This window comes from Patagioenas fasciata, chromosome 20 (genome assembly GCF_037038585.1).
Source record: "Patagioenas fasciata isolate bPatFas1 chromosome 20, bPatFas1.hap1, whole genome shotgun sequence".
NCBI lineage: Eukaryota > Metazoa > Chordata > Aves > Columbiformes > Columbidae > Patagioenas > Patagioenas fasciata.
The window spans coordinates 6,849,307-6,874,648 of record NC_092539.1 but is presented as its reverse complement, the minus strand read 5'-3'; the positions used below and the strand labels follow the sequence as shown (position 1 = coordinate 6,874,648).

Here is a 25,342-nt window from a genome sequence, read left to right as displayed (position 1 = left end):
GCTCAGCTCACAGAGAAGGACTTTGCTGTTGCTGAATCCAAGTACCCAGGAAACAGAGCTGGATGATGCTATTTATGCATCTTCTTCAGGTGGTTTTGCCCAAGTAGCCTGGAAGCAATGTCACCTCCACAGCTAGTCAGACGCAGGGGGAGCCCCGTGCCAGATCTCTGCTCTGACAGCTCCAGAGGATGATTCACCGAAGAAATATTCAACCCAGGGTCTCCCTGTCCAGAGGGAATACCCAGTGATCTGATCTCTCAGGCACTATATTTTACTCAGCATTTAACGCTGGCAAAACACTTGATAGGACCCAGAGGGATTTCCACACCGGCTGATCCGCTGCCTCTTCTCTCCGTTCCTCTCCAAGTTTTCATTGTTGCCTTGAATTTGACTTCAGCTTCCCTCTTTTATGGTAGGTTGTGATTCTATCAGCATCCTATCTCCCCCGAACTTTAAAACCTACTGACCCGCTTCCAGCCAAGTTTATCGGGGCAGGTGGAGACCCGAGAGATAACATTCCTGCAGCCACAGAGAGCGAACGAGGGGCGGGTTGGGGTGCAAACTCTGCTAAGACATCAGACAATGCACACAGAGCAAGACACTACGGTTATTTTTCCCTAATCACAGGGAAACAAAACAGAACATGCTTCAGAATTACAGCTCGTGTTTTAAAACCCAACTGCTGGACAAAGCCTGAATTGGATAGATTTAGTAGCAGAGAGCTGGGTGATATCACAGTCACCGTAGATACATAACCCAACCCAGAATATACCACCATACGCTTCCCCAGGAGCTGCCAAATGAAAATCAACCAAGAACCCCAGTGAACAAGCCCCAGCTACAGAGCGGGAGAGATCAAGGACATGGCAAACACCTCATGTTACTGCTGGAGCAGGGTGAAATTCCCTGGAGATCCTGGGAAAGGGATCATGCCCCACGCTACAGAACAGCTCTCCTGTCAGCATGGCCAGGATCAGAAAGCTCAAGCCTCAGGACAGCAACCCCGCAAACAGGCATCCCGGAGATGTGACACCCCGAGGAGCACCAGCACGTCCCTCCCGTCCCTCCTCTTGTGCCCAATCTCCCTGTTTAGCAGACAGCAAAACCAATTTGAGGTGTCGCCTTGATATACCAAGGGCTGCAAATAAAAAATATCCTCTCTTGCAGAAAGCCTGTAGAAGGCTGGAAGCGTGAGCCTAGCAATGCAAGAGCATCCCAAATTCCTCTTCTACCTGGAGGGGCAGTGCCTGACCCATACCCCATCCTAGCTACCAGACCATCGTTGCCACCAGTCTGTTACTGGACATCCCATTTCATTACGGACGAGCCGCCGGCTCGCACAGCCTCACCCAGCTGGCTGCCCAATTTACTCCGCCTGCCCCAACTCGGGGACACGAATCTATGTCAGACAATCTGCAGTTATTATCTGATTAAGCCTATTTGATATTGCGGTGCCTGATTCAATACCCATTGAAATCAAAGGTCCCTTGATCTCAACAGGCACTAAATCAAGCCCCGGTTCCCTCCAGCCGAGCACAACCATCCCGTCTTCACCGGTTACTCTCACAGCCTAGGCCACCACTACATAATTAGAGGGCATAATGCTGGGATTAACCCAGTGCACCAACATGGCTTTTCTTATCAGTTGTGAATTTCCCCTACTTTGGACTTCTGTTCCAGAGGAGTTAAGTGCTATTAAAAGCTTCTGTAACCACTCTCATCTGAGGATCTCAAAGCACTGCAGAGACACCAGTGAGTGATGTTAGCAACTCTCCTAGGAGAGTTTGAGCAGGGTTTAATTCAAGGCAGAAAGGGAAGCACCAGGAGACTAAATTGGGTCTATCCCAAAATGTCCCTGGGCCCAATTACCATTTAACACTGCAGATGCAAGTCAGAAGTAACTACCCCGAGTCACAAAACTGAAAAGAGAGCAGAAACCTGGCCCGTTGCACACAAGCTGCAATTTGAGATGCTATTTATTTTCCTCTTGCTCATTCAGGAGCAGAGCTGCCCGTGTTAGCAGCCACGTCAGTTCTTGGCTCCACCGCACCCGGGCTGAATGACGAAGCAGCAAAGGGAAGAGCAAACCAGAGACCACTCCACGCTGTGTAAACGAGCCGGGGATCTTTTCTGGGAACCTGACACTTGCGCCTGATGTATTCTGGAGCGAAAGGGGACACGAGCTCCCAGCCCTGCCATCCCTTGGAGGTGTGTTCCTCAGCTCAGCTTCGCGTAAAATGCCTTTGAGGCAGCAGGAAGACATCCACCAGGATTTGGCCATGTATTGGTGAGCCTCCGAGTCTGATCGCAGGAACCCCATAGGGTGGTGATGGGGACAAAAGAGGGACTCAGAGCTCCCCTCTAACAATGTCCCCGTGTCCCAGGCTGTCCTAGAGCAGGGGCTGGGAGGTGGCACAGGGAATGAGCGCTCCTGCCTCCAGCACAGCAGATTCACCATTTGCTGCTCCAGCAACAGCAGCTGAGATGGCAAAATCTGTTGCCTGAGCAGAAAGGAGAGAGGGATGGGGCTGGGCAGCAGGTGAGACACAGCCTCCTTCGCCAGAGCCATCACTTCCCAGCCCGCTCTGCTGAGAGCAGGAAAATCCCTTCTGTAAATAAAACAAACAAATAAGCAAAATAAAATAAAACCCCAGGGTCGGGGGAAAGGAGAAAAATCCAGCACTAAACCAAAGCAGCACGTTGGCCGAGCAGCAGAACTGCAAACAGCAGAGTTCACAGCAACGGGCGCTGGGAGCTGCGGGGCGGGTGGTTTATAGACCAAAAAGTGGCTTTATAAAACTGGGTCTTTAAATATTTGCTCCGACGTGTCTCGAGTCCCATCTGCTGTGGCGGTTAAAGGCTCATGGTCCTCGCACGTGTCCAGTTCTCACAGTAATTTTGGGAGGGCAGCTCCAGCGCGGCAGCGATTCCCTGCCCAGACCCAGGGGGCATTTCCATGCAAACCCAGCCCTTTCCTCCCCAAGCTATAAAAGAAACAGATGTGAAAAGCAGTTGTTCCTTTCCCATATCTCAAAGAAGAATGATAAAATGATGAAAGTTAGCCAGAAACCCCAGATCTGCTCATTTTAGTGATGAGGGAAAGATCACCATCTGAAGAAGCTACTCCAGAACTAAGAATTAGTGGATGGCGAACAGAACAAGCAGCATAAGAGCCAACACTGCTCTCTGCCTTGGGGCTCTGCATTTTGGACACAAGGACCCTCCAGGCCACCTACAGTGACCTTGTCCCCAGGCTGCTGTGGGGCAGAGGAGCCACATTTCTCTCAGGTGACCATCCAACCACAGCTCCATCTCCAGGCTGGAGGACAAGGGGACCTTCTCCCTGCACACAGGGCTCAGTCCTGCCTGTGGCACAGCTGAGGCTGCTGTGAACTCAAAAGGAGCCCAAAAACTTTCAGAAATGTTTGCTACACGAGCGGTGCCTTTCCCGCAGGTCCCATCCATAGCACACACGTCCAGCACCACAAGCCGCTCAGAACAATCAGCAGGTCTGGAAACCACATGTCACCGTACATGGGAAGCACACAGCCTGGGAGAAGAGCTCATGCACCAGCCATTGCTGCTGACTCCTTAGCAAAGGCTTTTTGCTGCATTTTCCACCTCCAACCTCCTCCCCTCCCTGCGCTCTGCTCCTCCCCAGCACAGAAACTGCCCCAGTGTTTCCACAGAAGCAGCAGCTGCTGGCATCAGAGAGTCTCAGGACATTCGTGCTCGCTCCAGGATGGGATTTTAGGGTGACCCAAGGCATTCTGTCCACAGTCCCCCACCGCCCCTCTTGTCCAAGGACAGCGTTCAGCATTTTGCCTGCATAGGGTTGGGAGAAGGCACCTGACCAAGCACTTGTGGGCATCAACCTCTCCTCAACACCTGGAGCGGGCGGGCAGCGCGGGCAGGAGGGTCCCAGGAACCAGGGGGCACCAGGCAGGGAGCAAAGCAGCACGATTCAGGCACAGTTTCTGGCTCAGGAACCGCCCGAGCCTGTCCACATCCAAGCTCTTTCCTGAGCTCAAATCGCAGGGTTTCTGAAACTCCTTCACTCCAGAAGCAGCAAACAGCTGCAGCAAGCTGGGTTTCTGACCACGCTGCTGTAAAGCCTTCATTTCCCAACAACCGCCCCTCTCCAGCTGAGAAACACGGGCTGACCTTCCCCATGTAGCACCCAGCCTCGCCGTGCCGAGCTGCCATCGTCCCCAGCACCCTCCTGCCTCCCCCACCGTCCTCCAGTCCCCGCAGGGCCAAACGTGCTCGTTTGCTTATGAAAAGCCTGAAGGTGCATTTCCAGCACAGGGGAGCAGCATCCAGGCTGGTTCATTTTTCTCCTTTTCTCCTTCTCCAGCTCTTTGCTGAAGCACAAGAGCTTCTCCTTGGCACCCTGTGCTGCTGAGCTGCCTCCACCTCCCCAGCTGGAGGAGAAGTCTTTCCTCTCCCTCCCTTTGCATCGGGTCTGCTGAGCCGCTCGGAAGCAGCTTGCATGAAAGGTACTGACAAAAATAAAGTTGGATTGTACTGCATTATTGAAAAAGTGACCTCCAGTGGTCAATAAAGCCTTTGCCCACCGTTTCCAGGCAGCGGTGCCTGTTGTCAAGCTCTGCCTCGGATCAGCAGGACGGCGGCTCCGTCTCTCCCGGTCCCAGCTCCCATGGGTGGCTCGTTAAAACTCAGAGGCTGCACTTTGGTAACGAGGAGCTCAAAGCACTTTAATGCACGGATGCAATCATGAATGCAAACAGGCTGCAGGCGAGAGCGCAGCCTAACAGCAGCCTGTTCCCCCCAGCTCCATCCTCACAGCCACTGGCTCTAGGCAAAAGCACGGGGTCTGATAAGAAAAGTTGGCAGGAGGCACAGTTCTGGGATGAGGCATTTTTCGGTTTTACTGCAAACCCTCAGCCACGCTGCATGGGGAGAGGAAGAGGGTGTCCAGGGAACGTCATTCCCTGCGTCTCAGCAGCACTGAGCTCAGTGTCTGGACCAGGAGGAGGCCGATGGACCCCACGCAGACCGCACACAGGTTCCCCCTGAAGACGCCCTCCTCTGTGCCACCACGTTCCCACTCCTTTCATCTTTGATTTCTATGAACAATTGCACAACTTGCTGCCTCCTTCCCTCCCCTACCCCCGCTGCAGAAGGCAGATCTGTCCCAGCCACGTGAGACGCTGCTGGAGGAGGTTGACCTTGGCGTGGAGGGGGAGCAGCCCACCCGCAGCCGTGCCCTCCAGGTCCCGCACCATCTGAGGGATGATGTCCTCCCACCTCGTCTGGGATCTGGGCCCAGTGAACAGCCCCGACACCTTCACAAGGCAGGCCAGGCTGGGAAGAGCTCCCCACGCCTTGGCAAGACACTCGTGATGGGAACCGGAGCCTTTGCAGCATCACCTCCCCTTCTCGCCAGGGAAATCTGTGCAGGGCAGATAACAAGCTTCACAAACACGTTGCAGAGGGGGTCACCAGCCAGCGGTGTCCATGAAACACAGGCAGCGAGTAGTGGGGGGAGAAGGGGCTAATTAACCATCTCCTTCCCCAAGGGTACTGGTTTAGGCAGCATGAAAGATTAAAGGTTTCAAGGATGCAAGAGGAGGTGGAGGGGAAGGATGTCCTCTCATCCAGGCACCACAAAGCTCATTGGTACAGGCAGGACCAGGCTATGAGCCGGGGACATGATCTAGCATACCACGCAAGGAGATAACCAGCAAAATGGTATCCTCCTAAATTTAGCAGCCACCATGTGTATCATCTCTCAACCCTTCACCCCCACAGCCCACCCTCAGAGCTGTGCAAGAGTAATTTCCATCAAGGGCTGTCTTGGAAGAGACTCTTTCCATTTCAACCCGTCCGCCAAGTGCGGGCAGCCTTCCCCAGATGAGCTCCCCCGTTCTGCAGCGTGCCAGCAGCATGGACCGCGCTCCTCTCCGCCCAGAGCAACGTACCCACGGCACCCAGACAGCAGTTGCCTGCAAACCACCTGCAAAGCAGCCTCCCCTCGCATGGAAACGTGCAAAGCATGGGTGTTTAACTGCAGGATTGTAGGACATTTATTGAAGGGTGGAACCGCCATCTTCTTCCTTCCATTATTGTGTGGTTCACAGCACTGGGATTGAGAACAAGGACAAAGCTCAGTGTTCCCCAACATCGTTGCCTTCGCAGGTCTCATTTGGAGCTGCCCCAGCACAACCCTCCACAAACGGACATCACGTCCACCCTCATGTCCACCATGGCAGATCGGGTCTATCAGACAAATCTGTGCTCAAGTTACAGCTTTGCAGCTTCGAGCTTTAGAAGTTTTAAATAATAATAAGTCATAGCCTTGCATCTCAGATCAAGCTCCCTCTTGGATCACTAAAGCCACAGCTGGGAGTGCTAAACCAGACAAGCAGGACCAGAAAACATTCCCATCCTACCTCTGCAAAGAGGAGCCTCCACTCCACACCCGCCCAGTCTGCCCCTGGGGTATCTGCCTGACAGGCAGGGCAAAGCTTTGCTGTTTAAGACAGCCTAATCCTGCAACCCTTACATCAGTGGGGCCAGATCTTGGCTCTCTTAATTCACCCAATGTTGGGTCCTTCTTGATTCACTCAAGGTTGGGATGCAGCTGGGGAAGGGGGAAATGACTACAAGGGGCAAGAGAGGGGACACAATTTGGGGTCATCACGCTCCAAGCAGCCAAGCACAAGCTGTAACAGCCCTTCCCTTTTCTCTGCTTCCCTCCTGCCTCCGCAAACCCCCCTCAGCTTCGCCTGGTGAGCGGTGCTCAACCCGAAACCAAGCTGCACGTGTCGGTGAGTCAGAGCTGCTCGGACAGACAGACGCACACCAAACCTTCCCCCACAGCCCCTTTTAACTCCTGCCTCCCTGACATGCCCTCACCAGCAGCTTAAAGAGGGCTTTTTTTTCCCCCTCCACTCTTCTCTCTTTATATTTTTTTTTTTTAATTTTCTGTTCTTTTTTTGTCTTCCGTCCTCCTAGTGGGTGGGGAAAATCCCGGGTGTCAAACTTCAAACGGGAAGCCTTGAGTTCACATCGCATTCACGTCCAACACAGCACCGAACCACCGGCTCCCACACGCGGGGCTGCTCGGGCAGGGCTCGGGCGCTCGCCAAGGATGCGCCAACACCGCTGCCTCCCCTCCCTGCAGCCCCGTTCAGCTGGGGGCGTCCGTTTGTCCGCCCATGGCTTGGTGCAGAGGCGAGAGGAGGGTTTGGACATCAAGCCCTGCTCAGGAGCATTGCAGAGCTGGGATTTAGCCCCCTGCCAACAAGCCCGCTCCAAAAGAGCTCCTAGAAACCAGCTCTGCAAGAAGGAGAGAGAACCCATCGCTTTCTCCTCCCTGCTCAGCACCGCGTCCCTGACAGCGGCTTTGCGGCACAACGTAGCCCTGCAACCTGCCCCATGCGGCATCTCCGTGCCACTCTGCGGCCCTAGGATGCTTCACACCAAATATTTTGCTTTGTGCATTTGAATTTCACTCTTGGCCCAGATGATTTTTGCCAGAGACTGCGCCCAGCCGAACAGAGCGGCTAAGCCAAGGGAGAAGCAGAGCACAGACAGGCACAGAGGCATACGATGTGCTCCGTGCTGTATGGCCAAAAAACAGGAGGCATAAGGAGACAACCCTCGTGCAAGGGCTCTGGTGGGGATGAACGGTTGGATGAAGCCACCTGCACCAAACCTCCGTGCCCTGCAGAGCTCAGGTGCTCTCTGCTCACTGCAGAGCCTTCAGCCTCACGTTCATCCTACATACAGCAGCCCTGACCCACCCAAACCACCTCCTTCCCATCTCCTGGTTTCCAAATTCACAGAGCAGGGCAGTTTGGACCCGGTGCTTTCATAACAAACCTATTTTCTTTCCCCCAGTCACCTGCAACAAAGAAAACGAGGCACACAGAGAGTCGAAGGAGATGTAGTAGCTATTTGATTTTCTATTGTGCTCCTGAATAGTAAGTTAAAGCCTATTCACAGCTGATTTGGTTCTGGTTTTGGTGGCATTTGAGACCCTCAGGCTTCCTGGGGAGAGGAGCTCACCCACAGAAGAGCTGGCAGGAGCCAGACTCGCAGAGTTAGGAGCTGGGTCAGTCCTGGGAGGTGAGTCAAAAACCCCACAAAGAGGGGAAAAAAGGGATTCTTGGAGCAGGGGAACCCAGACCTGTGAGTCTACACCAGGAGGCCCATGGTTAGAGAAGGGAAAGAGCTTCACTCCCTGCCAGGAGCAAAGAGAAACATCAGAGTGGCATTTTGTTGAAAGAGGATGAGCAGGAGTGTGGGAGGATGTGTTGATGCTCCCTCCCCGGAGGAAAGGGCACAGTTTTCAGTGAGAAAAAGCTGTCTTGGCTCTGTAGCTGTGCCAGGGAGGACGGGGAGCACTGGTTGGGCAGTGCTGCAGCCTCCCCTGATGCCCAGAGATATGTCAGGACAGCTCTGACACCCACGTTGACCCGTAGCATCTCTGGCATCTCAGCTCTGCTGGCCACCACCTTGCAAGCACCCCGTTACAATGGAATAAGCCAGTGTTCTAGGATTGCTGGGATGAACCTTGATTTTAAGAAAGTGCTCAAACATCCTGGAGTTGCAGGGAGGCTCAAGAGACGGAACATCCGTGCAGCAAGGTAGCTAAATAACAGCAACCACATTTCCCACCCTGAGCCCTTCCTGAGGAGAAGGACAGCAAGAGGTCCCCAGCATCCCCCCAGAGCTGCCCCCAGCAAACCCTTCAGCCCCAAATTCCACTTCAAAGGGGTGTCCACTGCAGGATTCAGACAGGAGCCCAGGAGCAGAGGGAAGGGGGCTGCCTTTCCTCCAGCCTGCGAGCCAAGGGGTACGCACGTGACCAGGTGTTGGCTTGGATTTCCAAGCCCTGCAACAACACCAGCTGCTCCTGCCCATCCCTCTCCCCCCAGAGAGGCCCGCAGATCAGGTTTCCCAGGCTGCCACATCCAGGTGAGTCCCCACAGACCTGGCTGACGTCCCCTTCTCTGCAGCCATTCCACAGAGATGTCAGACCAGCCCCTCGGCAGGTGGGCACTGGAGCATCCCCGTGGGCTCCAGCTGACACCTCAGCAAGGGACACCAGCGGGTGTCACCTCCCATGAGCCCAGGGGATGCAAGAGCAGGGACTCACCCCAGCAGAAACCAGATCTGGGCCATTCTGGAACCAAAAATAACCCACCAGCTGCCCGGGAAGTGAGGAAAGCCAAGTGTGCACAGATCATGCACATGTCAGAAGGGGAGTCATCTGCACCCATCTTTGGGGATAACAGCGGGGAGCATTGTTTTTGGTGTAATTCAACGGATAACGGCAGAGCGGTTGCGTAAAACAGCGTCCAGGTCTTTTTGGGCAGCAAAACAGCAGACAGCTGATACCCCCAGGGCCTCATCCTCCATCTGGGGAAGAGCTCCCATGCCCAGGAGCCACAGAGAGCCCCGGTGCAGCTGTGCTGAGGAGCAGAGACCCCACTGCATCTCTCCTCTCCTTCCCCAAGAGACAGCAGCAGCACCAGAGCAGCTGGGAGCTCCAAGAACTTGCGAACTTATCTTGCATGGGAGGGTGTTCTCCCACCCCTGGTGCTCAGAGCAGGCTGGAGAAACAGGGAAGAAAATCCAGATGTGCCAACCAGAAGTAAGGGGGCACCGGGGCGGCCATCTGGGGCTCGGGAGTGATGGAGCAGCAAATCCAGAGCTGCCTTCGGGTGGAATGCAGCAACCAAACCCCCAGAACAACAGCCCTCTGGGTAGACACAAGATTACCAGGACCCACACATGTCCCACCAACAAAGGAGCAGAAAACAAGATGCTCGCTCAGCAAACCCCTTCACTACCGGCACTGGAAATGTGCAGTCCCCTCTCCAGGACATTTTGGTGTTTTGCCAGTCAAAAACACTTTTCCTGGGACATGTTTGCAAGCAAGGCCATAGATTTTCTATGTCAGAAAAATACGATTTTCCAAATCCCATAATTACACACTGATCACTACCAGGACTGGAGCATAAGGTTAGGCTGAACTAGAGAAGCAGTGGGTAGCATTTCTGCATCAACACATACTTCAGGGACTCATTTTTCCCTGATCATTCACTTTCCTTGATCTTCCACTTCTCTCAGTTCTTCCTGCCAGCGAGGCACTCTCAACCTGACAAGTTTCAGGACCTGCCACCTCAGAGCAGGTCAATACCTGCCCTAAAACCCAAGCAAGGAGCAGAAAGACCTGGTAAAACTCACTCAGCAACCCAACTTCATCAATGTCCCGAAGGCACCGGCGTTTCTCATCTCCAAGCACTGTTACCAGAGCCCAAGGGAGGGCATTCACAGGGCACACCTCATGGAAAAAGCTCTATAAAACAGGGCTGAGCCCTCAGTGGGTACAAGCCGACCTCAGAGAGCAGAGCTGACCTCAAGAGGAAAGCAGGAGCATTTCCATCCAGACCTGGGAGGGGAGCTGGCAGGGACAGTACAAGGGTGCAGCATTGGAGGATGCCGGTGTTCACATTCGCCCATGGGATCAGGGCTGGTCTTGCTCCCTCTGGGCAGGAGGAGACAAGCAGGAGCTCGGTGCTCCTGGAGCCTCCATCCTCCCTGCTCACAGCAGGAGGAGAAAGCAGCATCAAACAAATTCAACAAGTCTCGAGCTGCCAGCTTCCCAGCACCCTCGGCAGCACTGCCTATGCCGGCACAGCGCTCCTGCACCTCCTTCCCTCCTCGGCATCGCTGTGTCTGCAGAGAGAGAAGGAGCAGCTTTGTTTCCCAGCCCAGGGAAGGATGTAGCTCATTCCTCCCCATTTCCCAGCCCTGACACTGCACCAGCCAGAGGGAAGCGTCTCCTCCCTGCTGCCCCCACTCCTGCGACAGCAAGGGCCAGATAGGAAACCCCAGCACGGGGCTGTCACTTCCCTGGGAAAGTCTCATCTGGGCAGGGCAGAAGAAGCTCTGGAACTTCCCAGCTCCATCATCATCTCCCTGCAACAATTTGGGCAGAGCTGCTCCACGCAGGTCTTCCTGCTCCTTGCTGGAGCAGGGGAGACACTCACACATCTCTCACACCCAGACTCTGCTTCATCAGGAGAACCTCCATGTGGTTTTGGACCAAAATCTCTGGTTGACATCAATGAGTCTTCTGGGCAGGAGGTTCTAGAGCCTGGCACTGCTTGCTCTGCTCAACTAGTGCAGGGAAAAACCTGTAACACTGCTCTCCAATGTGGGTCCTCAAAGCACCCACTAGGGACTAAGATGCTGCTGTCCTGACCCTCAGCATCCCAAAGGACAGAGCTCTAACTCATATACACAAAGAAGAAAGAAGATCCACATTGGTGCTCTGCACCATCTAAAAGCCTTTTATTTCGTTTAACTTGCTCTCTCATTTTAAGCTAGGCGCCAATACCTTGGGAAACACAGGCTTGAGAGACTTAGGATTTATTTTTGAGAGCTTAACATCCATTATGCTCTTAAAAAATTTATGCCCTTAAGCATCTCTCCACAGTGGCTGCTGAACACCCATTAAAAAAATTTCAACCATTGCTTAAGCCTGACAAGTCTCACCATCGAGAGACACCTGGTAAAGACCTGGCAAGACGCTCAGCTTGAGCCCTGGGCTCCTATGACCTGACCAGAGCACAAACAGCCCTGGGAAAGACGTTATCCCCCCAAAAGAGTGAGACACCAGTGGTGAGGTTTACATCCCCGAGCAACCACCACGCGCTGACTTTGCTGCAGACGACCGTGGCAGGACAGCTTGATGTGTCAGTTGGAAATGCAATTAACTTTGATGTGCAAGGGGCTAAGGGAAGAACTGAGGTTCCTATGGATGCAGTTGCTCGGCTCTTAATTCCTCTAGCAACGCTAGCCTAGCGATGTTATCCATGTTTCATTTCTACAGCAGGAAAAGGTCCCTTCAGCCTTGGGAGCGGCTGTGTGCATGGGAAAGCCATGCAGCGTGGCATTGATGTTTGCAAACAGCTTAACCTCCTGGATCCCCAGCCCACAGCTCCTGCTGCCTCCTCCAGCAGCTGCATTTCACCCTTTGGGGCTTTGCCTCCAACAAGGAGCTCCAAGGACTCTGAGGGTCTGGGCTTGGTGTGGGTTCCAGTGGGACTGTGCCAGAAGCAATGAGCTCAGGGGACACAGAGGGGTGTTCAGGGCTCCTCCGAGGCACCTGCTGTGACACAACCATCACAACACGTTAGGCAGCCACAAAGCTGCTGGTACAAGGCTCCCGAATGGCAGGCAAGGGATGAAAAGCAGAAAGGAACAAGCAACAGAGCTAGACAGGCCTGCAGGGGAGCTTTCCTGCGCTCTCCTCCACCAGACAGCTTCACCAGCTCCCCATGCAGCCCATGAACTCCCCTAAACGCTGCATCAGGGCTCACACAGCCTCGCAGGCCAGTCCCCAGGCACAGCACGCGCACGTACAGGAGCTGTTTGCGAGACAGTGAGTGTCAGCATCGCAGCACCAAGGAGCACAGGGAGCGAGTGACCGGACCAAGGCTGAGCTGTGCAGCTCAGCACAGAACAAATGCCACCTCACGTGGCCCCTGAGCAGCCAGGCACAGCAGGGGGTGTTACACTGCGCACCCACCCTCTCCCCTGCATCCAGGAGAGGTGAATTTGTTTCCCCCCACACGATCCTCTCTGTCCACACCTCCCCATAAAGGATGCTCTGCTCACTCTCCTGCGTGTTGGCCACTGACGAGCAAGGACCCCCCAGGCTTCTCATTTCAGCATCCACGAGACGGGAGCCTGGTTGCACCCGCAGCACAGAAGCAGCATGGGCTCCCTGCGCCTTGGGCACCACGGGCTCTCCGCTTAATGCGGCAGCCAGCAGCTTGTCACAGGCAGCCTCTCCCGTTCCACTGCTTCCTTCTGCACAGAAAAGGACCTGGTGCAGACTTTGCTGCAGCCCAGAAGGGACTTTCGACAGCCCATGATGCTCCCAAGTCACAGCTGCACAGGTTGTGATCCAGCATCCAACCACACGAGTGCCTGCGTGCTGGGTTGTGGCGTCACAGCCACAAGTTCTGATGGGCTCCAGCCCTTCTGTTCCCACCGTGCCACACATGCACCAGGAGCTTTCTGCGCCCTGGGGAAAAGTTCATCTGCTCTGGGTAAGAATTTCACCTAGAAAACACCAAATCCAAGCAAGATTAGCAGCTCTGCCTGCTGCCAGCTGCGCTGGAAGCAGTATGGACATGAGCCTGAACTCACAGCATGGACCAGATGGAGCCCAGTTCCAGGCAGGATCAGGCATGCCTGATGCTCCTTCCAACACCTGCACCCATGAGCAAAAAAGAATAGAGCGTGGCCCCTCAGCAGCCAAGCTCCCAAGCCCTGCGCTGCGAGGAGGCTGAGCTGCACCCAACAGCCCAGGAGAGAAAGGTTTGGCCAAGAGCGCCGGGTTCAGCCCTGCCACCCAAGCCCTCCCCTCGCCGTCACACCGATGGCAACCCATGGGTGAGCCGTGGCATGTGACCATGGGCAGCGCAGGCAGGTCTGGGTCATCTGCCCCAGAGAATTACCCAGCCCCAGCCAGCTCAGCTGCTGGCTCCCTGCAGCGTCACAGCCCTCCCCGCCAGTTGCGATTCGGTGGTTATTCCTGCTTTTCCAGTCAGCGAGGTTCCCGTGCCGCACTCCAGCAGCCCTTCTCCAGTGCTTTCACCTTCCAGAGGGATTTCATCCCCCTCCACTGAGGCAGGGAGGCAAGGAGAGCCAGGACAGGACAGTAGAGACAATTTGAGGCAGCCAGGTACCAGCCCATGGCCGGCCGGCTCTTCTGGGGCAGACGCTTCACGAGCATCCCCATCGTGGTCCCAACACAGGGTTGCTCGCTCGGCTGCAGCTCCCACCCCATCCCCAAGCCAGCCCCATGGCAGGCAGGAGCTGCTGGGGGGCTGGATGCTTCGCTGTCGTCTCCCTCCAGGTTTGCACAAGCTGTCTAGAGGTAGCTGCCGGCAAGGGGCCAGGCGAGCCGTGGTGCCTTTGATGTGGGTGTCTGCTGGGCACATGCCAGGGCTAGGCCAGGGTTTTGGCTGGAGGCACCGGGTGCCAGACTGAATTACGCCAGGAGAGGGGGAAAGAAATCCCCAGGTCACGGCTGTGCCACCATGCCCACACCATCGCAGCTCCACGCTTCGCTCCAGAGCTCTTTATCTGCAGGGCTCACAAGCAGGGATGTCTCCCCTGCGAGGAAACAGTCACGGCGCTAATTTTCCATGGCATAGAGAGCGATGGATGATTCGGCACCCACCTCCCGGCACCACCAGGCTCCTGGGCACAGAGCAGCAGGGGGAAGATGCTCTGGAGGGGATGCAGGACCAGAGGTGGTCCAGCACCACGGTGAGGCAGGCCCAGAGCTGCCGAGCCAGGCTGCTGGTGCCCAGGTGCCGAAGGAGTTACTGAGTTCGGGAGATGTCATTAATAAGGAAGACCATGCGAGCGATTTTTATCTTTAAAAAGCCCACAGCCCAGGTTGCACGGCTCCGCTAGGGAGCTGTCTCGGGCACAGCCACTGCTCCTTTAAGGTATTTAACAACAAAGTGGGTGAACACGCTGGCTCCTCCCCGAGACCGTACATTCCCTCCGGGTCCCCCCGCCCCAGCCACCAGTGGCAGCGGGGACCCACACGCCAGGTCCTGGACTACCAGTCCCAGCATCCCCAGTACCCCTGGGGGTTTGCTCCCCGCCAGGGACCGTAAGTCCTCCTGCCACCGTCCATCCATCCATCCATCAGTCCACAGCGCATCGCAAGGCCACGCTCCTCCCCGGCTGAAGGGCTCTGCTCAGAGAAAGCTGCAGTTTCCATCGCTGACAGGCAGCGATTAACCATTTCGGAGCCCTGCGTCAGCTAGCAGCACGAATCGTACATTTGGAAAAACTTTTAGTGACAAAAGGGACCCCGGAATAGCTGGGGCTGGGAGCCCAGGCAGGTCCAACACAATATCCTGGCGTTTATTCCCCACCCGAGCCACAGCCCCAACTTTAATTCAATTTTTGCCCCAACTGTCCTCCCTCCAGACTTGGAGAACACAGAGAAAGGGGAAGGATCTGCTGCTTTGGTTGCTGAGGATGCCAAGCATCACCGCGAGCCCTGGGAGGGTGGTCTCGCTGGAGATGGGCAATTCCTACCACAGGAGTTGCCCAAGGGCCCCCGTGCCAGACGCTGCCTGTGCAGTAAGACAGGCTCTGCCCTGCACAGATTAGCATCTAGAAACCACAGAGTGGGGTAGGTGGGAGGGAAACAGAGGCAGAGATACATGATTAGCCCCAGATCACAAGCGCCTGGTCTCCAGACCCTCCCATCATAGCATCTTGCTGCCCAGACTCCTCCGAGAACCTGCTGGTCCCATCAGCAGCAGATTGGACCACGGTTGCAAATCCCACTTGGTCCTCAGCAAGTCCCATCTGCTCCACCGGGGACAGGGGGAAAAGTGATGTGCAGGTAACGTCCCTCAGCCACGCTGATGCTGGAGACAGACTTTCCAGTTCACGTAAGGACTGTGCTCCAGCACAGCCACATTTACAGCTGTAATGCGAGGTCAGATCGAGCCCAGGGATCAACCCTTGGCCACGCAGCATCAAAGACTTTGGGATATTTGATGTAGCAATTAAACAGTATCGCTATCAAATACCACAGCCCAACAAACAGCCCTGGCTGCAGGAGATCTCACCCCTCCTGGAAGTGATGCTCTGGGCAGGCAGCAGCGAGACCCCAAAGTAAGCGCCAGGCATTCACCGCTGACGGCTGTGCCTGCCCTGCGCCAGGATCCCTCATGTCCCTGGGAGGGCGAGCACCATGTCCATCTGGGACCTGTGACAAGCTCCCTGGGGTGGCAAGGTCCAGGGGAGCACCCAGTCCAAGGGGCAAAATACTATTGCAGTGGAGGGAGCAGACATCAGCTTCATCCCATCTTCCCCAAAAAGCACCTCCTAAACTTGCTGCACCCAGGTTATCTTGCAGCTTTAGCATCCCACAATTGTTTTGCAGGAAATCCATGTGCTCCAAATGCCAGAAAGAAGGAGACAAGGCACCACCAGAGACCAGGACAGTCGGACAGGCTCACTACAGACCTGGGGAAGCACCTGTGCCAGAAGCTTTGCAATGCTCACAGAAAAAATTTCATCATGGAAGGTGTTGTCAGGCATTGGAACAGGCTGCCCTGGGAAGCTGTTGAGTCACCATCCCTGGAGGGGTTTAAAAGATGCATAGATGAGGTTCTGAGAGACACGGCTCAGAGGTGGACTTGACAGCGTTAGGTTAACGGTTGGACTTAAGTCTTTTCCAATCAAATGAGCCAGCAGCAAAAGCATGTATGGGCTAAAAAACACTGGTGCAGGCAGAGGTCCCCATGTCTTTTGGGTCACATCACCAGCTGGCCAATACAACATTTGCCTGCTCATGGTAGAACAAGCAGAGCCCATTGTGGAGAGGATCAGCAATAAGATCCTGGTAGCACTCGCCTCCTCAGTTCCACTCTCCCACAATTAATCAAAGCAAGAGTCACAAAATTCTCATCCAAGGGGACCTCCCAGCAGTTTGGTGGGAGTACAGAAAGCATCCTGAGCACAGGGTGGGTTAGGCTGGGCTTTGCCAGGCTGCGCGGAGAAGCAGTGCAGCAAGGGCAGGGAAGCTTAGTGGTTGCACCCATACCCTGCACAGCAGTGCCCAGGGTACAAAAAATGTCTGAAATCAGTCAGTGAAGTTAGGTAGGAACAGAGACCAGATGAAATACTGAGCACTTCACCCGTGCCCCTTGCTGCAGTGGTGCTTGGGAGGCGTTACACAGCTCCCCAGCTACAAACAAGGAGGACCAACAATTAAATGGATGATTCTCCCATATGCTTTTGTCCCTATTTTCTCCAGGGTTTTATACAACATACTTGACTGTGGTACCAGAACTGTGAGAAAGAGCCAACAGCTCTCAAAGCAAGGTGACAGCCTTACCCACAGTCCCCTCAATCGGGACAGATGGACATGGTGCTCCGAGGGCTGCCGGCCTCTGCAGCCAATGTGCCCCATCTCCCCTTGCTCCTGCGGACCCTGTGGGCCCATGCTGCACATTCCCCCAAGTTGGGGAGCAGCCTGGGGGGCCAGGCAACATCATGCCTGCCCAGTGCGGGGAAAGGATGGCAGAAGCCGGCCCTGCTCCCAGAGCTCAGCCTGAAAACCTTGTTCTGGCTTGTTTTCCCACTAGCTTTGGGTGCCTGACTTGTAATAAGTAAGCCTGAAAAGCAGGCTCCTTTTCAGACATGCCAGGCACCCGCAGCTCCAACTCGCAGACGCGTCTCCAGGGAGCCGAGTTCCAGGTGCACCCAAAAAAACTCGTGTTTCAGCCAATACCCAAATGCCTCCGCTTCCTTGTCTGAGAAAAGCTGGGCAATGCCCAGGCCCAGGACTCTGAGGCTCAAGGGGAAATTGCTCTATAGCAGCCAGTCTAATTGCACTGAAATTATGAGATCAAGCAGTAAATTCACGTCTGTGTTCGTTGTTCTGGGTGGCAAAGCTGCACCGGCAAGCACCTGATCTCCAATCGCTGCAACTTCACGTTTCATTGGGAAGGGAAGGAGGGGGTTAATGAAGGAGAGCATTGCCAGTTGGAAGTGCTACCTAAAAAGGGTTTCTCCTACTAGCTGAAGCAAAATGGTTTCTCTTGCCAGCTTGTTTACTCTGCAGCTGAGAGCAGTGGATCGCCAGGTTTTGCTGCTGGAGCCCGCTGCAGGATCGACGGCTGCGAAACCGGCCCTGGCACCAGGACATCGGCGAGACTGGACCCGCCGTGGTCCAGCTGCACCGTCCCCAGCCCAGGGCCAGCCCCACGGTGCCCACACAACCTGGCCTTCAGAACCAGAAGCTTCTACACCAGGAAATGTGCAGCTACAGCCCTCCAGACAGCAAGTCTTGGACCCATCCTCCCTTCCTTGGGGGAAATAATGGTACTCGCCATTTAATGGCCAGTTAAAAGCTGCAATTATGTTTAACCGAGATGGCTTTAGGCCAACCGTCCCCTATAGCAGTAGGGTCCTTAAGGCCCTTTCCCATGGAAAGGGCCCACAAACCCCAACGAAGACCATGGAGTAGGGATGCTGGACAAGACACAGAGATTTTCGTGGGAAAGGCAAGTACCAAACAAACCCATCCTGCCCCAGCTTGCTGCTGCAGAGCCAGAATACGGACAGGACTCGCTATCCGCTTTTAAAAAAGCAGAGTTTGCAGTCATGCCAAGACAGGTATCAGCCAGATTCCCGTATCGGGGAGATTTTGGAGTCCACAGGCCACACTGAAGCGGTGCAGCTTTTACAGCACACAGCCCGTCCCAGCTCCAGGATTAAAGCCACCGTGTCTGCAAACAAAACACTCGCACCTGCTGGGAGAGCCAGCCGGGAAGGAGAGGCAGCAGCAGCCAGCGCCGGCCTCGCCAGCCGCAGCGCAGAGCCCTGCAGTCAGCGGGAGGATCAGACCCATGTTTTATAGCCTTTATATTAATTACCCAGAGTCTAAATAAGATTAAAGTTTTAATTCCATCTTCATCTCCTAGAGGCTCCTGCTGTGCTCTTGGGTTTTCCCTGTGCCACGAAGCTTCTCAGGCAGCTACGGCAGAGGGCACTTCTCTGGCAGCCAGAGACGGCAGCATCTCCAGCATCAGGGTTGCCCCACAATGCCCAAACCACCCCGAGGATGCACCTCCATCAGCCCAGCACTGCTGCAGGCAGGGCCCTGTAAAGTCCACCTGGTTCTTGAGCTAAAACCGTGACCCAAGGCCAGCGGGGCCACGCGATGATTAAAGAGCACAGAGCCAGCACTGGGCAGTATCCACGCTGCTAGTCCGAGCCGAGGCACAATGGATGGCGAGCAGGACCTCAAGGTGGAGGATGCCTGCCAGGGCGATGCTTTGCTGCTGGCATCCTCCACACTGCCCAAGCCACCCCATAGCAGTCGGCTGACGGGCAATTCAGGCTCTTAGCCTGGACCACCATGGCTGGAGTTTTACAGCTGGAGATGGGCCAGCGAGCAGCAAATGCCAGCTGAGCAAGAGAGGCAATTGCTGCCTGCGCTGGCTGGGTGGAAGATGTGGCACAGGCTGGCGGCAGCAGCACTCACTGCCCTGGTTCTCCAGTGCCCAGGAGGCCACAAAAAATACTGCAGAGCCACAGCTGGGGCTCAGTCCATGAGCACCCCATTAGGGCAGAGCCTTTGAGCTTGCAAACCAGAAGTAAGGACTGGCTCAGGCCACCAAAGCGCCCAAAGCTCAGCACTGGTTTGCATGATGTGCCCCAAACCCCAGCCCTGCTGTACCCTGTATTATCTGTGCTGACCAGCCCTGGGTGTCACCTCCCAGATCTGCAGCTGCAGCACAGTCACAGGCTTGGAAAAGCCAACGTGCAGCCAGGAAAGGTCACAAGGGAGGGAGACCAGAGGAGAAGAGAAAGGAGATGGTACAATCCCCCACCTCAGATACTGCCTGTACCCACTGCCTTCAGTTACAGCCACGCTCTAGACAGAGTTGTAGTTGTTTTCCACATTACGAACAAGGAACCAAGTCAAGAGCATCCAACAAGAGCCTGGGAACACACAGCGTGTCATTGACTCTGGTTTGCATGGCTGAGGGCAGATTGTGGGGAAGGTTGTTCCACAAGCAAGGAGGACTTAGCCCACTGTCGCTCAGGGGACAACGAGCTGCCCCAAGAGCCTTTCCGCAGGGAGAAAGTCCTCCATGGTGCTGGGCCTGCTCCCCTTCCCTTGGGTGCAGGACATGGGTGAGCTGAGCCAGCAGAGTTCAACCGGACAGGGAATGAAGCAAAGCCCCCAGCCCTCAGAGCATGTCCCAATGGCCCCAGCTTTTACACAGTGCCCCCAAAGCTGACAAGCCCAGTGACCACCTCACACAGCTGTCCCTGTGGTTTGGAGGTTGGGCTGCACTAGTGGAAACAAGGGCTTGGGGGGTTTGATATCAAGTGGGGTCCCCACAACCTAGAGATGCAAGGCTGCCTGCAGTCACCACTAAGATACACACACCAGCACATCCCCCAATTCAGGCACCCAGCGTGGGGAACCTCCACAGTCAGTGGGGAAGCCCCATCCTCTCCCTTCTGCCTTTTACAGAAGATGCCATTTCAGAAGCAGGTCTGCAGCCCCCATTGCCCCAGCACCACAGCCCCTCCAGCGCTTCCCAACTCATTTTTCCTTCTCCCTCCAAAACACCACAACCCTCTCCCCTGAGCCTTCCAGCCACACACCCACCACCAGCTCTTACCTGCTGGCCAAGAGCTGTTCCTCTGCAGTGATACCAGCTTCCCTGAGTAATGCTACTCCTTGGGCAGATGGTTGTGTCCCTCGGTGGCCAGGTCCTTCAAGCAACAAACATGGAGTCAGCCCTGAGCCCCTACAACCCCCCTAACCTCATCCACCCCACAAGAGCCTGCCCAGACACCCCCCCCATCACATGCACCCTATGAGGGAGCACCCAGCAGGGACCCCCCTCCCCGCCCCACTGCCCTGCAGATTCAAAACATCTGTGTGCAACGAGGTGTGTTAGGAACCCTTAATTAGCAACAACCCGTGCATGGTCCTACTCCCACTTTAGTGGAAAAAGTGCTGTGATTGGGGTCAATTTCTGAGCAGCGACTGATGCACAGTCCTGCTCCCACGCAGGGGGAAACACCCGACTCCTCTCTGCCATGCATGGGGTGCAGGTGGGTGTTTGCAGGATGGGAGATGGGGTGTTCCTGCCGGGGGCTGCTCGCTGTTGGGGTGCGGGAGGAACCAGCAGTGCCAGCCCGTCACAGCCCTTAATGCTGCAGGGCTGGGGCACAGCGGAGGGGACACACCGGGGGCTGCAGACGGGACAAGCGGCTGCGTTCCACCGAGACGGGGCAGCCCCTCTAGCACGCTCCCGGGGGCTGCCGGTACCACCATAGGTGCCGGGAACAGGCAGTGCCCCGGGGATGTCACTATGAGAGCTGCATAGGGAGCCCGGTGTCCCCGGAGAGCTGATCGGGGTGGCCCGGGCTGCGACACCGCCCACCGAGGCGGGAGCCGCCCCCCGCTCACCTGTGCGAGGGGAGCAGCGTAGGCTGGCGGTGTCCCGGCCCTGCCCGCTACCGCGGGACCGCACTGCCCGGCACAACCCGCCATCCCCCACCCAGCCCGGCCGAGACCCCACCGGGTCCCGCCGCCCTCCCGAGCCGTGCCGCGCCTGGCAGCGTTTGAACGGCACGAGAAACCCGCCTCGCCCCTATTGGCCATCGCGCCCGCCCGTCAAGCCGCCCACCGCCGCCCTGTTGGCAGCCCGCGCCGGGGGGGCGGGGCGGGGCCGGCGCGGTGCTATAAAAAGCGGGGGCTGGGCGGGCGGGCGCTCAGTGCCGCTGCGCGACAGGTACCGGCTGGCGGGGGCGGAGCGGGGAGTGGGCGGGGCGTGGAGGGAGAGCGCGAGCGAGGGGGCGGGGCAGGCGCGCGCACGCGAGAAGGGCGGGCGGGGGCGGTGCGCGGGGAGGGCGGGGGCGCGCGCGGCGCTGGTGGCGCTGGCTGCACGCGCCTGTCCCCGCACGGCTCGCGGCAGCGGCAGCAGCGGAGCCACCGGCGCGCACGGCGATGCCCGCTCTGCTCCCGCCGCTGGCCGCCCCCTGAAGACACCCCTCTCTATTTCCCCCCTTCTCCAGCGACCTCAGGTTCTTTCCCCCCCTTTTCCTCCTTTCCCCCCCCTTCTGTTTCCCTCCCCCCCCTCCCCCGCCTCTTTATCCTTTTTTTTGCGACCCTCCGCACCCTTCCCGGTCGCCGTGTGGATGCGGCCCGGGGTGCCTGGCTGCGCGGGTGGCGAGAGCAGATGCTGAGGGGCCGGAGGAGGATGGAGTGCACCCTCGATGCGCAGAGTTTGATCAGTATTTCCCTGCGGAAGATCCACAGCTCCCGCACGCAACGAGGCGGCATCAAGCTCCACAAGAACCTGCTCGTCTCCTATGTGCTCCGCAACGCCCGGCAGCTCTACCTGAGCGAGCGCTACGCCGAGCTCTACCGCCGCCAGCAGCACTACCCCGACGGCGCCCCGCTCCTCGCCATGCCCGCCTGCCCGCCGCCCGCCGCCGCCCCGCCGGAGCTGGCGGTGCTCCCGCTGCCCGCCGACACGCAGGACCGCGAGGCGCGGAGCTGCGCGGTGGTGCGGGGCGGTGCGGAGCTGCTGGAGGTGCCGGTATGCGCGGCGCCCCCGGAGCTGCAGCGAGCGCCTTGCAGAGACTCGTCCCCGGGCTTCTACCGGGCTACCGGCAGTGCCGGTCCCGGCGGCGGCGGCAGCAGCAACAGCGCGGCCCCGGGGCTGCTTTACGCCGCCGGTTGTGACTTCGGGAGCGGCGGGGCGCCGCACTGTAGCAGCCGCACCACGGTGCTGGATTTGGACACTCACGTCGTGACCACGGTGGAGAACGGGTACTTGCACCAGGACTGCTGCTCGCAGTGCCCCTGCTGCTGCCAGCCGGCACCGGGGCTCGCCTCCCCGCCGCCCACGCCGGGCACCAAGCGCAAGTATTACCCGGGGCAGGAGGAGGAAGAGGAGGGGGTGGAGGAAGGGGAGCCGGGGGGAGGCGGGGTGGCGGGCGGCCCCCCCTTCGCCCCGTGCACCAAACGCGCCCGTTTCGAGGAGTACAGCGCCGAGCACCCCCAGGACTCTTCCAACATCTCCAACTTGATCTCCATCTTCGGCTCCGGTTTCACGGGGCTGGTGAGCCGGCAGCAGGCGGACTCGGAGCAGCCCCTCAACGGGCAGCTGTGCAGCAAGCAGGCGCTGGCGAGCCTGGGAGCCTGGACTCGGGCCATCGTCGCGTTTTAGAGAGGAGCTGGGAGCAAAGAGGGGAGGGGGGGGTTGCAAAACGGGGGTGCGATCCGAGGGACAGCGGCTCCGGAGAGGGGGGACCCTGAAACAAAGGCGAGGGGGGGGTTGGGACGAGGGGAGGGGGGGTGGGGGTACTGAGGGGTGCGCAGGGGAGGCGGGAGGGCAGAGCCACGCTAGTGTTTTATAAATTGTACAATAAAGAAAAAAATAATTAAGATCTTGGGACTTTATTTTTGCAGAGATGAGAGAAAAAAAACAACAAAAAAATAAGCAAACAAAACAAAAAAACAACAACGAAGCACCTATTTAAATAATCCTCTTTGTGTCCGCTCGGGTTCTCTTTGCCGCGGGTTTCCCGGGGCCGGTGCTGGCGGCGGGGAAGCGCCACGTGAGAGCCGGGCCCCGCCGCACCGGCCCCGGGACCCCCGGCGGGAGCGGCCCCCGCCCGTCCGGGCTGCCCCCCGGCTCCGGTAGTTTTGGGGTGCAGGGAGGAGCAAAGTACCCGCTGCCGGTTCGCTTTTGTGCGTTTCTTTATATATTTAAAAGAAAAAAAGCATTAAAAAGAGGTAGAAATGAAAACATTTCAACTTTCCTCCCAGAAGAAACGTGTGCGATGTGACTTCTTCCCACCGTTTGTGCCGGGGTAACGCTGGAGGGTTACAAGAGCTGAATTTGGGGGGGGAGGGAGGGGGTGAAGCAGGGGCCGGGGGTCCCTCCGGGCTGCTCCCCGCCGGGAAGGGGTGAACCGCCCCCGGGCAGCCCGGAGCCCCCGCCTCGGTGTGTGTTTGTGATGCCGCAGGTAACCGTGTAACGCTACTCACGTCTCCGGTGTGCTGTGTCGGGTCTCTTACTCTTTTTCTTTTCCTTAAGTTCAACTGTTCTGGTTTCAGCCTTCCAAACCATAAAACCAGCATTGTTTGGTCTTGTGAAGAGATCTGTCTCCTGTAGAGTCTCTCGGGTTGTTTTCATATTTTTTTCTAAAAAAGAAAAGAAAAACCTTTTGTTGTAAAAAGGTGGGTTTTCTGCTCGTGTCCCCCCTCCCCTTGTTTATTTTCTTTGCAGCCTGTCCACTCCCAACTTCACGGTATCAGCACTATGTGTAACTGAGGATGCTTTGCCAAACGGTCTGTTGGGGTCTTTATTTCTTTTTTCTTTTTGGTTTTTTCCTCCTTTTTCTTTGTTTGTAAGCCTGTAATTTTGTGCATATGGAATTGTATATCACCGGGTAAAACTGTTCAGATTTGTTTAAATTTATAATCTTAATAAAAAGTCGATTATAAAGTTGCTGTGCCCTCGCTTTCCTTCACACCGCAGCCCGCGGAAGCCCCGCTCCTGAGCCGCCCCTTCCCCTCTGCACCGGGGAACCTTTGAGGAGGCTCCGACCACCCCCCCGCCCCGCAAACCCCCTTTGTCCCCATCCCAACACCATCCAGCTTCACCCTCTCCCCCCCGTCGCCCCTCGGCTGGCAGGAGGCAACAAAAGCCCCCGGTGGGTCTGGAGGTGTCGCGCAAAACGAGTCCCAGCTGGGGAAGGGGCCGGGGGTGGTGTCCCCTCCCCGCTGCCCTGGCCGGGGGAGCAGAGGGAACCCCCGGCGCTGTCTCTACCTGCGCGGCCCGGCCCCGCGGCACCTGGGCAGCGCCGCCACCTCCGCGCTCCCCGATGCGCTCGGGAAGTTTATTTTGAGTTGGAGTTAGTTCTCGCCGCGCGGGGCCGCTCGGTGGTGCGTGCGGGTTCCTTCTTTATTTATTTATTTGTTCCCCCCCTCTCCTTTTTGTGTATTCCCCCCCACCCTCTTTACACCAAACGAACGGACCCGCGGGCACTCCTCACCCCCCACCGGCCGAACCTCAGCAGGGGACTTTTTAAAAACATGTTTTAAAATCCCGTGCAAAACGCGTAGTTTCCAGCATCCAGCGAAAATCCCGCAGCTGGCCCCGCTCCTCCACCCCCGCATCCCCAAGACCCCTCCCCAGCATCCCCAGGACCCCTCCGCCCAGACCAACGCCCGGACTAACCCCCGCGCATCACCGCGGGAGCGCAGCTTTCCCCTCTCCCGGAGAGAGACCCGAAAAACGGGATTGCGGAGCGGGGTGGGGGGCTCGGCGGGTGCGCTCCAGCCGCAGAGGAGCCGAAGAGCGGAGCGCTCCCCCCACCCGGCTCCGCTCCGCGCCCGCTCCGCACCCGCGCCCGCTCCGCGCCCACAGCGCCCCCTGGCGTCTGCCGCGGGAGCCGCAGCGCCCCACCGGGGCTGGGGGGCGGGGGCGGGGCGGCCCGACCCCTCTGGGGGCAGAAGAAGGGACAGGGGCGGCCGCGGTGTCCCCCATCCCACCCCTTCGGGCAGCAGGACCCGGCTGCGGGGCTGAGCCACGCATCATCTCTTCCCGCTCCTCCAAATAGCTCCAGAAAATAGATCAAAATTAAAAACATAAAACCTGAAACCCTCCCGCCCAGGTGCAGCAGCGCTGGCGGGAGCACTGCTGAGCACACAAGCGCTCTGTGAACCCCAGGAGCTGGATGCTCTGACCAGGGGACA

General features: G+C 57.1%; 1 protein-coding gene and 1 long non-coding RNA gene across 4 annotated transcripts in view; one reads left to right on the top strand and one right to left on the bottom strand.

The window, feature by feature from the left end:
• LOC136110590 (uncharacterized) overlaps positions 1-21,124 on the bottom strand; it is a 102,671-nt gene extending 81,547 nt beyond the window's left edge. For 2 of the 3 annotated variants that reach the window (XR_010652633.2, XR_011742010.1), the window contains exons 1-2: positions 21,038-21,124; positions 20,241-20,334 (exon numbers count right to left, since the gene is read on the bottom strand). This is a non-coding gene — a long non-coding RNA (uncharacterized lncRNA). Of the gene's footprint in view, positions 1-4,577; positions 4,721-20,240; positions 20,335-21,037 lie in introns of those variants that run through there. The other variant, XR_011742007.1, reaches the window with a different exon arrangement.
• A 361-nt stretch (positions 21,125-21,485) lies between these two features.
• IER5L (immediate early response 5 like) lies at positions 21,486-22,855 on the top strand. Its single transcript, XM_065854187.2, has one exon. It carries the CDS (start codon positions 21,810-21,812, stop codon positions 22,803-22,805), a length of 996 nt encoding a protein of 331 aa, XP_065710259.1. The 5' UTR covers positions 21,486-21,809; the 3' UTR covers positions 22,806-22,855.
• Positions 22,856-25,342: the final 2,487 nt, after the last annotated feature.